Source organism: Fukomys damarensis, unplaced genomic scaffold, assembly GCF_012274545.1.
Source record: "Fukomys damarensis isolate Sample0158 unplaced genomic scaffold, DMR_v1.0_HiC HiC_scaffold_23, whole genome shotgun sequence".
NCBI lineage: Eukaryota > Metazoa > Chordata > Mammalia > Rodentia > Bathyergidae > Fukomys > Fukomys damarensis.
This window is the reverse complement of record NW_022900935.1, coordinates 62016353-62028058: the sequence shown is the minus strand read 5'-3', so window position 1 is coordinate 62028058 and position 11706 is coordinate 62016353. Positions and strand designations below refer to the sequence as shown.

Genomic DNA, 11706 nt, shown 5'->3' with positions numbered 1-11706 from the left:
TTTTTTGGGTTTTTTTTTTTTTTTTTTTTTGAGACAGGGTCTCACTATGTAGTTGAGACTGACCTGAAACTCACTATATAGCCCAGGCTGGTCTCGAACTCACAGCGATCCTCCTGCCTCAGCCTCCCAAGTGCTGGCAAATTTCTGACAAATGAGTCAGTGTGTAAAAGTACTGAAGGTTCACCACGCCCTTTTCAGTAATTTTGAGACAGAGTACAGCTCTCCAGGGTAGCCTCTGTCCCTGAGCTCTTCAGGGAGAAGGGCACCCAGGAGGAGAAGGAAATGCACCTCCCTTTGCCCACTGCGGATGTTCTCCTTCCCCTAGCCCAGCCTGGATGCTGTCTGCCCCCAGGGTGGGTCTGCAGCCCTTCCTCGCTGGATCTGGAGCACAGGGAGCCTGACGGGTTTGGCCCAAAATCCAAGGAGGGCAACGTGGGTCCTAAACAACCACCATGCGGGGCCGGGCACCAACAGGAAGCCTCTCCTTTGATGGACTGTTCCTCTGCTTCCCTGCCCCGATGGCCTTGTCTGAGTCACGTGGCCATGCTCAGGCCCTGAGTCCTCTGATGGGGAGGGGGCAGAAGACAAGGAGAGGATTTAGAAGAGAGCCAGGAGGGCCACAGGTGTGGAGACTCAAAGAGATGATGAGGCCAGGCTGTGTGTCTAGAGCGCTTGTAAGGACCCAGAGAAGTCGGAGCCTCACAGGGAACCTAAGAGAGGGAGCAGGGGCTCTCCACCCTAGGAAGACCTCACCATTCATCCAGTCCTTCCTGTAGGCGTGTGAGGGCTCAGCCATGGCGATGGGGCCAGGACAGTGGCACCAGTGAAGTACTTGAGCTCCAAAAGAGGAAGGACAGAAGGTGGGGTCCTCCGGGGGCTTCAGGTCCGTGGGGTGGTTGTGTGCAGAAAGACTGTTGACACTGTGACTGGAGGGCTTTGGGGCACGTGGGCTCCTTACTTTGGGGGTCAAAGTCTTAGTGGACTTGCTCACCCCCAGCCCCGTCCTGGCTTCCCATCCAGCATTTTACGAGGGTGGGTACACTTTCCTGGATAGCCCTCTGAGATTTCCAGGAAACCTCATACATCGCTGGGAGCAGACCAGCCGAGCCCTTCCCAGGCGGAAGCCAGGTTTCTAGATAGAGCTACAATGAGCGCCACAGGCCCTGACGCTCAGCTGTGACACATCTTATCCCCTTGGCCTTGTGGGCTCCCTGACAAAGACCAACGAACAAATGGGGAGGTGGCCTTTGCTTTGTATGCACCAGTTCTTGAAGGCAGGAATAAGGGAGCCAGGCACATAGATGATGTGTGGCCCTCAAGGGCCTTTCAGTACACAAGGCCCTGCACACGTCTGTCCTTGTTTTGTCAAGGACTCCGTGGAGGAGGGATGCAGGGGTTCCAAGGAGACTGATGCTGGCTGCAGGCTGTGGAATGAGACCGGGCTTCACAGCTTTAGACCTGTGCACAGTTCCCTTGGCCAGGAGGCTGTTTGTCCTTGGAGAGACCGGGCAGCCCATGCGTCTCCTAGGGCGAGCAGTTGTGCAGCTCAGCTGGGTGTTTTGGCAGCCACAGTCAAGGGCTGTAAATGCATGTTTTCCTTTTGATCGGGCAAACCTGTATCGAGGCGTTTTTCTAAAGAAAACAGTTAAGGGTACCTAAGCATTTGGTTGAAGAGTTATTTATCCCCGTCCCCCTTATCTTAGGGAAATTAGACCACGGCAGCAGGGGAGTGACCGAGTCGATCCCAGCATGGCATGCTCCGCAGGTGACACATGGTGTTGATTTTTAATTGAAATAGAAAAAGTTCAGATATCTAAGAGGAACCAGACTTCCTTTCTGCAAGTGTATATTTTCTGAGAGGGAGAAAACAGACCCAAGATGCTGTCTCTAGGGCTACATTTGTCAAGGCTCTCTGGAGAACAGATCCATAGGATATAGCGAGAGACGTACAAGATGGGATTTAGTATGGAAACTGGCTCATTCGATTATGGAGGCTGATAGAGTGCTGTAGCCTGCATCCAGGGCCCTAGACCTAGGAGCTGTGGTGTCTGGGGGCAGTAGATGGACGCCCCAGCTTCTGCAGAGAGAGCATTTTCCTTTCAGCTGCCTTTCTGTTGTGCCTGTGTCCTCAGTGGCTTGGGTGAAGGCTCTCCAGACTGGGGAGGGGGAATCTAGGTCAGGTGGTCTAGATTTGGATGCTAATTTCCTCCAGAAACACTCCCAGACACTCTCAGAAATCACGCTGATTGCTGTCTGAGCACCCCATAGCCCAATCAGGTTGAGAGAGGAAATTAGTCACCCCAAGGGCCAAGAAGAGTGATCAGAACTGAAGTAGGTGGGAGCTTGGGTAGATAATTTTCCCACGGAGAGAAGCCCTCTTCTGCATCAGCCACTGAGCCTGGACAAAGCTTTTGGTGCCTGAATCCTCCTGAGATGTCCACGCCCTGGCCACGTCCCTGCCGTTCGTTCACTTTTCCTTGCAAGAACGGGTCCCAGAGGATCACTTGCTTTGCCTTCCTGGGGCTGTGTTTCTCAAACTGAATTTCCCCAGCCTGGCAGCATCACGACCTCCTCAGCTCCCTGGAGGAGGTGAGGTCAATAACACTGCCAGGCTGGAGGAAAGGAAGGTATTGTCTGCGCTACGGCTGGGGTTTCTGTATGTGCAGTACCCACCCCAGACAAGACTGAGTGGGCACCTTCAAAGTGCCCCTGCTCGTCCTCCAGCAGTCGGAGCCAAATCACCTGCATGCTCACTCTGGCCGGCTTGGCACTGTTCCTGACCTCACCCCTGCCTTGATGTCACAGCACAAGTCTGCTGTTCCCATGACAATGGGCTGCCATAGGCAACCAACGAGGGAGCTACTTGCCAGTGGAGCTGGAGAGCTTCGACCCCAGCCAGCCTGGGTCAGTGGGACCCCTGCACACCACCACAGGGTGGCTGTCCCTTCTGTAGGGTGAGGGTGGACCATGTCTGTGCCCAGCTGTCAGGCGAGGCTCCCAAGAGGGCCTTGGAGGTGGGCTGATGAGGGTGTGCAGGACGCAGGTCAGGAGGTCCATGTGACAGAGCCTGCACCGCAGGGCTCTACAAGGACGGTTAACCCGGGGGGATGAGGATGGGTGTGTGGAGCTGGCAGAATGGAGCTGGGGAGTGGGAGCTGTCATGGTGCAGCAAGAGCAGCTGCTAATTTGGGGGACCTCCGCCCAGGCTGGGGACTTGGAAGGCAGGCGGTGGTCAGCCACAAGTGGCCCACCAGCTTGCTGGTGTCCAGATCGTGAGTTTGGGGTCGGTCAGCCTCGGAGTCTGTCTCGGTGAAGCTGCTCCAGGAGGCAGCTGAGGCACGATGAGCCTGAGCTGGTCCCCCCAGTGGCTCTGCCCGCTAGAGCTGTGCAGTCCTGGTGGGTTATAAAGAGATGGCGAAATTCACAAGCCCCAGTCCAGGACTTGGTTGAAAAGAAAACCTGCTGTGGGCCTGGGTGGGTCCCCTATTCTGCCATGACAACTTCCCTGCCCCCTGGGTTCCCATGCTGCCAGCCCCAAAACTCAGCCCAGCGGCTTTTGTACTACCACTGTAGAACTCAGCTCGACGTCAGGAAGTGGCGAAAACCAGGCTTGGGGCAGCACACAGGTGTCCCGATGTCATGCGTGTTTATTTTATCTGGGCGTGGCTAGGATGCCTTCAGTGATGGCTGTCTCACTGCCTATCCAGTGATTCCAAAAGAGCCCTGTAGGAGGTGCATCCCTCACCTGGCCAACCTCTGCCTCCCTGTCATGTGCTCTCCGTGGTCCACCCCAGTCTTCTGGACACACGCACGGTGAATACCTCTCTCCCCTTAAATTGCCGGCCAAGCACTTGGGTGGTCCTCACCGTCACCACCCCCGTACTGATGAGGAGACTGAGTTGAGCAGCTCGCTTTTGGGTCATGTGGCTGCTTAGTGCTCTTGACCTCTGCACTGTGCTGTTCCAGAACTTGTTCCTGAAGCCACCTCTGTGCCCAGCTCTGAGAGTCTCGGCCTAGGGTGTCCGTTCTGTGCTTGGTCTTGTCGTTCTTCCGAGCTCTGCATCTCTCCACTCTTCACCGCCACCCCACGTCCTTTCGGAGACTCAGAGGCGCCTCCCCCAGCAGAGTCTCCTTTGTCTGTGTCTGTTTTACCCTGCACACTGGAATCTTCAGTTTAGGGAAACTTGTAGGCATCTTGAAAGTCCTTGAGGTGTTCTGTGTTATCATCTCAAAGACAACTAAGATTGTTTTTGTTTTTGTTTGTTGAGGTCAAATAATACGTATTCTTCACACACCTAAAGGCCTGACAGCTGTCTAACTTGACACGAGGCTGAACTTTAGCTGAATGGCAGCATTCCCTCTCTAGTCCACCCCAACTAATGGAAGCTTCTTTTGGTTGTTTCCGGGGGAGGTATTGGGGATTGAACTCAGGACCTGTACATTGAGCTACATTCCTCGCTCTTTTTTATTTTGAGGCAGGCTCTCACTAAGTTTCCCAGGGTGGGTTTGGACTTGTGATCCTCCTGCCTCTGACTCCTAAAGTGCTGCGATAACAGGCTTGGGCCACCGCGACTGGCTAATGGGAGCCCTTCTATGGCTGGTTTTATGTATTTCGGAGAAGTGCTGACTGGGTGACTGGCCTTTGGAGAAAGGGAAGAGGGTGCTGCTGTTGTGTGGAGGGCAGGGTGGCTCCTCCCTGGTGCTGCTGGCGGGTATGCGAAGCGGACTGAGGTCGTAAGCTGCCCGAATGTTCCAGAGCCTGGAGCCGGAGATCCCGGCTTTGTGAGACTGATGAGTCAGCAGCTCCCGTGCCTGTCCACAGAGGCTCCATCGGCTCCAGCTCGGCAGGGCCCGGAAACTGCACGGGGCTCAGGTGCATGCTGCAGGTGTCCACGGGTCACGGCGGCAGCCCGGCCGGTGGGCTCCACGGGGACCTTTGTGGTGGAAGCTGTAGCCACAGCGCAGCGGGGAGGGTGCAGATGGCGGGTGGGCTGATAGAGAGCCTGCCAGGGAAACTTGGAGGGCTCAAGGGGGACACAGCCTCAGTGGAGACTCATCTGCTGGGCCTCCACTCCAAGCAGGGCCTGTGGACCAGTGTCCGAGTTGGCGTCCACATCGGTGTCCTTGGGGAGCGACTCAGACCTGCAGAGTCCCACGGCCCCTCGTGAAACCTGCCGAGCTGAACCGAACTCACTGAGTCCAAGAAGCATTGTGCTGAACCAGCCATGGAATGCACCTTGAGGAATAAAGTCCATGTGCTGGCGGGGATGGGGCCCGCTCGGTGCTGATGTGAGCATCCCGTGGTGGCGCAGGGGAGGAGCACAGGAAGCTCGCAGGCCCATCGCACGCTTAGAGCCTCCTGAGGCCCAGCACCTCCGGATCCAGGGAGGCTGGAGGTCGGGTGAGGGTGAGGACTGCTGAGTGCCCGCTCTCACTTCCAGGTTCGGAGCCTGGGGCCAGTGGTCCATCTGCTGCTGGGTTTGTGTCCATGCTGTGAGCTGTTTGGTCACAGGCAGGTTCCTTCGCCTCTCTTGAGTCCCAGTGTCCCTGTCCGAAGGGAAGATAGGGCTGGGTCTCCCCTCTTGTGGTAAACTAGAAACAGCGCAAGACGTGTATGGATGGAGTTCGGAAGATGGGAGGCCCCACAGGGGTGCGGTCAGCCAGGGCTGCATGGTTATCAGTGCCACGTCCTCACAGCCAGATGTGTTTGTCCCCATCTTTTCCACATTCATCCCCTGGATCTCTACAATGACAGCCAGTCCCAGGCACATGACAGGGTAGGCCCCGGACAGAGTTGGTGTGTGCGGGGCCTTGGGAGTCAGAGGGGGAGGAAAAGCGGTTTCTCCTCCTGTAGGGGCCGGAACACCCCTGACGATGGAGGAGCTGCATCCTGGCATCATCTCGGGACACGTTATGCTTGCTCTCGTCCACCACGTCTGTGACAGGACACGGCTCCTGCTGTGGTGTGGCTCCTGGGTATCTGTGCGTGCCAGGCTCCATGTCACATCTGCGGCCAGCCACACTGCTACAGCCAGGGGCCTGAGTCTTTGTCATGACTGCGGCCGGTCAGCTGTGTGACTGTCCTCCTTGTCGGACTGGACAGGCCTGTCCCCAAAGCTCCTAGATGGTCGACGATGGTCTACCGTGCCCCGCATTCGTGGATCCGGGTGGACGGCATCTTGTCTGTCCTCCAGAAGTGAATAGCAGAGGTGTACAGGTCAGCCCCAACCTGATGTCCCAAACCTGGGTCTGACCAGAAGCCCCGACTAGCAGTGCCTCACAGTGTCTCTGATGGGATGTTTGTTGTCCTTGATCCTCTGGAATCCACAGCTGCCACTGTCTCTGCCTGGGATGCTCAGAGGCCCCGGGTGTCTCTCCAAGGAGAGGGTGGGAAGACCTAAGGACTGTCCGTGGCCACCTTGTGCAGGGTCTTTCTTGGGGAAAGGCGGGGCCTACATCTTTGGAAAGCTGTCTGAGCAGCCATCTGGGTGTGGCGACCATAGGCTGGCTTTAGGTGCTGGGGTCACAAGGCTGCAGAAAGCTAGAGAGAAAAGGCCTGATGTCCATTCTGCATGGCGGGAGGCTCTGGGGCCACAGGTGGCTGTCAACACTATCTTCCTTCCCATCAAAGGATGTGAGGGCAGTGTGGGCATGGTGGCTCAAGCCTGTAATCCTGGTACTTGGAAGGCTGAGGCAGGAGGATCTCTGTGAGTTTGAGACCAGCTTGGGCTACATAGTGAGTTCCAGGTCAGTCTCAACTACATAGTGAGACCCTGTCTCAAAAAACAAAACAAAACAAAAGACTGTGAGGGAAGCTCCACCAGGAAGGGGGCTGTGCTTTCTCCAAGTGGTAAGGGCAGCTGGTATAAAGCCACCCATCTGCTTTTGAAGGTCTGGACAACATGGGGATCACTCATAATGAGGATATATATGGTGAGGGGGATGTAGGGTCTCCAGGACTCTACTCAGTCCAGAATGGTTTCCCCAGCACACACGGTGCGGCTGTGTCTGGAGCGGGGACCCCAAGTGGAAGCATGACTCTCTTCCTTGGCAGCTGTCCTGGGAAGGCTCTAGGGGGCGCGGGCGGCAGGCACACATCCCATCTGGAGGGCTCCCCATGGAGTGCATGTCCCTGGTCACTTCAGGGCTCCCTCATCAGCACTGCCGTGAGTCCAAGAGGGACCCTGACATCTCTTTTCCAGTACATACTTCATAGTGTCCTAGGGACCCGCAACACCTGAACTGCTGTCATTTCCTAAACTTTACCCCAAAGATCTCCACCGAATTAGGGTCATCAGCTGAGCTAGGGACACTTGCCAAGCTTGAGGAGCCGTACGTATTGTCACCTGCTAATGAAGGGTGTGAGCCCCGTTCCCTCCACGTGTCTTCCCAGACAGACCCCTACCCACAGTTTGGACATCCCAGGCCTTCCCAGTGGTGGGAAGAGCTCTGTCTTTGACAGGTGGGACTCAGATTTGAACCAGAGCTTCTTGGATCTGGGAAAAGTATTCAGCCTTTCCAAGTTTCCATCCCTTTGTGTGGACACGTGCTTCCATTTGTCCTGTGTATAGACCGAGGGACAGGATTGAGGAGAATTGCTTGTTCTTATTCTGTCTGTTTACCTTTGTGGCGGGGGGTGATGGTGGTGGTGGTGGTAATATTGGGGATTGAACCGAGAGTCTTTACATTGAGCTCCATCCCCAGCCCTTTTTTATTTTTTTGTTTTGAGATAGGATCTCGCTAAATCACTAAATTATTCAGGCTGGGCTAAAACTTGCAATCCTCCTGCCTCAGCCTCCCACAGTGCTGAGATGATAGGCGTGCACCATCATGCTCAGCTTGTTTACCCTGTAAAGAAACTAACTGTGCCAGGCTATTTTCCAACGCGGGGCTGCACCATTTTACATTCCCAGCAATACCGTGAGATGGTTCCAATTTTCCCGCCTCCTCGACAGCACTTGCTCTCTGCTTTTTAAATTACACACCCAGTGGGTGTGACCAGTGGGTGTAAAGTGGGGCCTCCCTGAGGCTTCAGGGTGCCCTTCCCTTGTGGACGTGGGGTTGGACACTTTTGTAAGTGCTGTCTCCACTACACGTCTGTCTTCCTTGAAGTGTCTAAGTTTCTTGCCTGTTTCAAAATTAGATCATTTGTCTTCTTCTTACTGAGTTGTGAGAGTTGTTTAAATGTTCTGGAGTCTCTTATTGGATTCATGGTCTGCAAATATCTCCCTAGTCTGTGCCTTTCCGTTTACTTCATCGACAATGTCTTTCAAAGCACCAAGGTGTGAATTTTGCTGGACACGTCTCCATTCCTTCTATTGCTTGAGCTTTTGGTGTTGAAAGTCAGGAACTCTTCGCCTAAGCCAAGGTGATGAATAAACACCTGCACTTCTTGTTAAGTGTGTACAGTTTTAGACCTGCTATGGAGGCCCAAGATCCATCATGAGTTAAGGTTTGTATACAGTATAAGGAAAGGATCCAAATTTCTTTTTTTTTTTTTTTTTGAAAGGATCCAAATTTTTTTTTTTTTTTTTTTTTTTTGCATGTAGATTTCCAACTGTCACAAGACCATTTGTTGAAAAAAACAAAGAACAAAGAACAAAAGACTATTCTTTCCCCCATTGAATTGCTGTGTCACCTTTGTCAGAAATCTCAGTCACGGGGCTAAATGTCCCAGCTTCCTTTCACCCCGTCCTCTTGCTCTCCCCATGGTGGTGGGCAGGCTGGCTGGACAGAATCCTTAGCCACTGAGTTTATGCTCTGTTTGACCAGGGGTGCAAAGCCCTCCCACCAGAAGTCTAAGCCAGTGGCAGCATCAGTGAGCACAGCCGGTCAAAGGCACTGTGGTCTACCAAAGCAGGGAGGGCCTGTCTTCTTCCTCTGTGAGCTTTGTGATCTGGCTCAGGTGTCCTCATCATATTCTGCCTCAGTTTCTCCATCTGTGACTCAGGGGTGGTAGTAGCACCTTACCTTCCGTAGTTACTGTGAAGGCAGAGCAGAGGGGTGAACAGTCCTCAGAGGAGGAGCCATGCAGGCCGCGTATAGGTGTGGCACTGTGTTCCGACTGACCCTCCCTGATGCCAGAGGCCGGCAGGAGTCCTCTGGCATGCAGAGTTGGGAACCATGGACTGAGTGTAACACCCACCTATCTTCCCCCTGTTTGTAAGTACCTACCTTGTGCATACTCCCGCTCACACCCTGCCCTGAAGACACATGCATGCCCTCCTCCACCCCTCCCTCCTCCTGTTTGTAAACCGCTCTCTGGCTGCAGAGCCGGGGCTTCCTCTTCTTCCTGCCCTGGCCTCCCCCCAGTCTGCTTGCAGGTGTCCTGCTGGATGCTCCCATCCCTGTCCTAACCTGCCTCCCGGGGTGGGCTCCTCAGCCTCGGTGCTGTTGACATTTTGGGTCAGATCATTGCTTGTCGTGGAGGTGTCTGGGGCATTTTCAGGTGTTTGGCAGCAGACCTGGCCTCTGCAGCAGCTCCCTGTTCTAATTCTAGGTGCTAGGACAAGATCCATGCCCAAACACTGCTGCATGTCTGTCCCCTGGGAAGCAAGGCCACACCCCACTGAAAACAGTTGCCCCACGGCTCTTGTCTGGGTGCCATGTGGGAAGGGCCCTGGGGACAGTGTGTCCCTGCATGGAGAATCCCGGGCACACTTGTCCCCGGGGCCTTGCTACCTCTCCGGAGACTCTGGGAGGCAGTGTGTGTCCTCCTGTCCTTTTAGGTTTGCTGAGGCACAATTCTGACACCTGTGGCCCCTCCAAGCCCTGCGCCCCTGAACTCTCTGCTCTGGGCTGAGCCCCCTTCTCTCAGAAGCTGTGTCTGCAGAGCTCACAGAAATGCAGAGGGACACAGAGGACACTGCACGGCCCAGCCTCATGCCTGATGACACCGTCTTCGCTTTGAGGCGGAAGTCCGCATTGCTGCAGGCCAGGGTCAAAGGAGATGTTGCTCTACAGAGAAGACCCAACGGGCAGCAGCGGAGAAGCCGGCAACTGCAGCGCCTGCCAGAGGGATTGCGGGCAGTGCCGCAGGAGGCCAGACACCAGCAAGCCAGAGACCCCCAGCGGCTGTATTTAGCCCATCCACTGAGTGGGGCTGCAAGGTGGGCAGTGGGAAACAAACCCCACTCAGGGGAGCCCATCCTGCAGGGAGCAGCTGGGCCCCTCAGGGGCAGGCAGAGGCACAAAGAACCCCTCAGAGAAGAGAGGAGTTGCAGGGAGGTGCCACCCGGAAGACAGGCCTGGCACACCAAGTCCCTGAAGAAAGCAACAGGCTTGGAGAGACGGGGGGCTCCCCGAGCACAGTGTCTGAGTCCTCCTGAGAAGAGAAAAGAGAAGCGGGCTCCTTCAAGCCAGACCAGCGGTGGCCGCCAGCTTGTGGAGAGTTGGGCGGGCTTTACGACGGCCGACCTAGAAAGGCTGCATCCACTCTTGGCTGCTGCAGTGGAAACCAAGTTCCTGGAGGAAAAGGCGAAGGAAAAAGCCCCAAAGCGGATGCGGCAGGTGGGAAACGGGACTGACCGCTCAGCTCAGGGCCCGAGAAATTACTCCAGGGCGAGTCCAGAGAGCCAGCCGGAGGACCTAGAACAGCTACGGCCCGTCAGCTCCACTCACAGAAAGGGGTCTGAGTGCCAGCGTGGTGACAAGGACTTTTGGCAGAAGGAGCTTGCGTCTGCTGTGGAGGAGTTGTTTAAAACAAGCAGAAAGCTGAGAGAACGCCTCACTTGGCACCTGGAACAGAGGCCCGTGGCAGACCAGAACCCCGCTGGAGAGCAGGTCTTCCCAGAGAGGCGGGGACCAGGTAGTGATGTCCCTGGAGAGGAGGGGCCGGGGCAGGCAGCAACTGTACTTGCCTCAGAGGCGGGGTCCCCCAGGACAGCCTCCCAGTGCAGTCTGCCACAGTTACCAAGCCAGGCCGAGGGCGCCCAGTACCATCATTTGGCCCCATGCACTCCCCAGGGGGAAAGTCAGACGCTGCCTCCCGAGGACAGGGTATCCGTGGGCGGAGAGGACTCGATCCTGCAGAGCCCCACACCTGCCACACCGGCGGAGGGCTCACCTCATCCTCGCCGGCAGGAACAGCCGGACCCAGCGGGCTGGAGGGCATCGAGGCAGAAACAGAAGACCGCGGCGGAAGGGAGAAAGAAGAGCCTGCTGGAGCAGACCGAGCACCCGAGCATGAGCTTGGAAATCCACTACAAGGCTGAGCTGGAGGAGGAGCGGCGGGCGCGCAGGAAGACTCGCCTGGCCCTTCTGAGGTCTTACTCCACGGGGGCCCCGGCCAGGGACGCAGGACCTGTGTGCAGAGCCCACTCGCCCCTGTACGGCAGCGGCAGCGTCAGTGAGGAGAAGCACAGTCAGATGGTGCTTGGCTTCCAACGGCAGATCTTAGAGCAAAACAGGCTGCACACGCAGTTTCTAGAAAAAGCCAGGAAACGTTTGCGAGAGTTTCAGAAAACGTGGTAAAGGCGAGAGCACGCTCACAATAAATACATCCCTCGTTAAGGTCTGTGCAGGTGTCCTGTCCTCCCTCAGGCCCTGTACACTCGGTGGCCTGCCCTCACACAAAAATAGGGCCCCCTGGAGGCCAGAGATTTAGGTCAGTGGTGCCACGCCTGCCTCACATGTGCAGGGTCCGGAGTTCGATCCCTGATACCGGGAGAAAAAAAAAAGAAAAAAGAAGTCCCCCCCCCCATGTGG

The 11706-nt window shown here is 55.8% G+C and overlaps 1 protein-coding gene across 4 annotated transcripts; it reads left to right on the top strand.

Moving 5' to 3' along the window:
* The first annotated feature begins 105 nt into the window (after positions 1-105).
* Positions 106-11628, top strand: Cep295nl (CEP295 N-terminal like). Of its 4 annotated transcripts, none has more exons than XM_033767233.1 (2): positions 106-2904; positions 9729-11628. In XM_033767233.1, the coding sequence occupies exon 2, from the start codon at positions 9844-9846 to the stop codon at positions 11470-11472; it is 1629 nt and encodes a 542-aa protein (XP_033623124.1). In that variant the 5' UTR covers positions 106-2904; positions 9729-9843; the 3' UTR covers positions 11473-11628. The 4 variants fall into 4 exon arrangements, with proteins under 4 accessions (XP_033623124.1, XP_010616816.1, XP_010616819.1 ...); XM_010618514.2 differs by lacking the exon at positions 106-2904 and adding an exon at positions 4517-6217; XM_010618517.2 differs by lacking the exon at positions 106-2904 and adding an exon at positions 8233-8452.
* The last annotated feature ends 78 nt before the right edge of the window (positions 11629-11706 follow it).

Excerpts from the sequence above, each read along its gene's own strand:
- Cep295nl (XM_033767233.1), top strand. The coding sequence starts at position 9,844 with ATGCAGAGGGACACAGAGGACACTGCACGGCCCAGCCTCATGCCTGAT.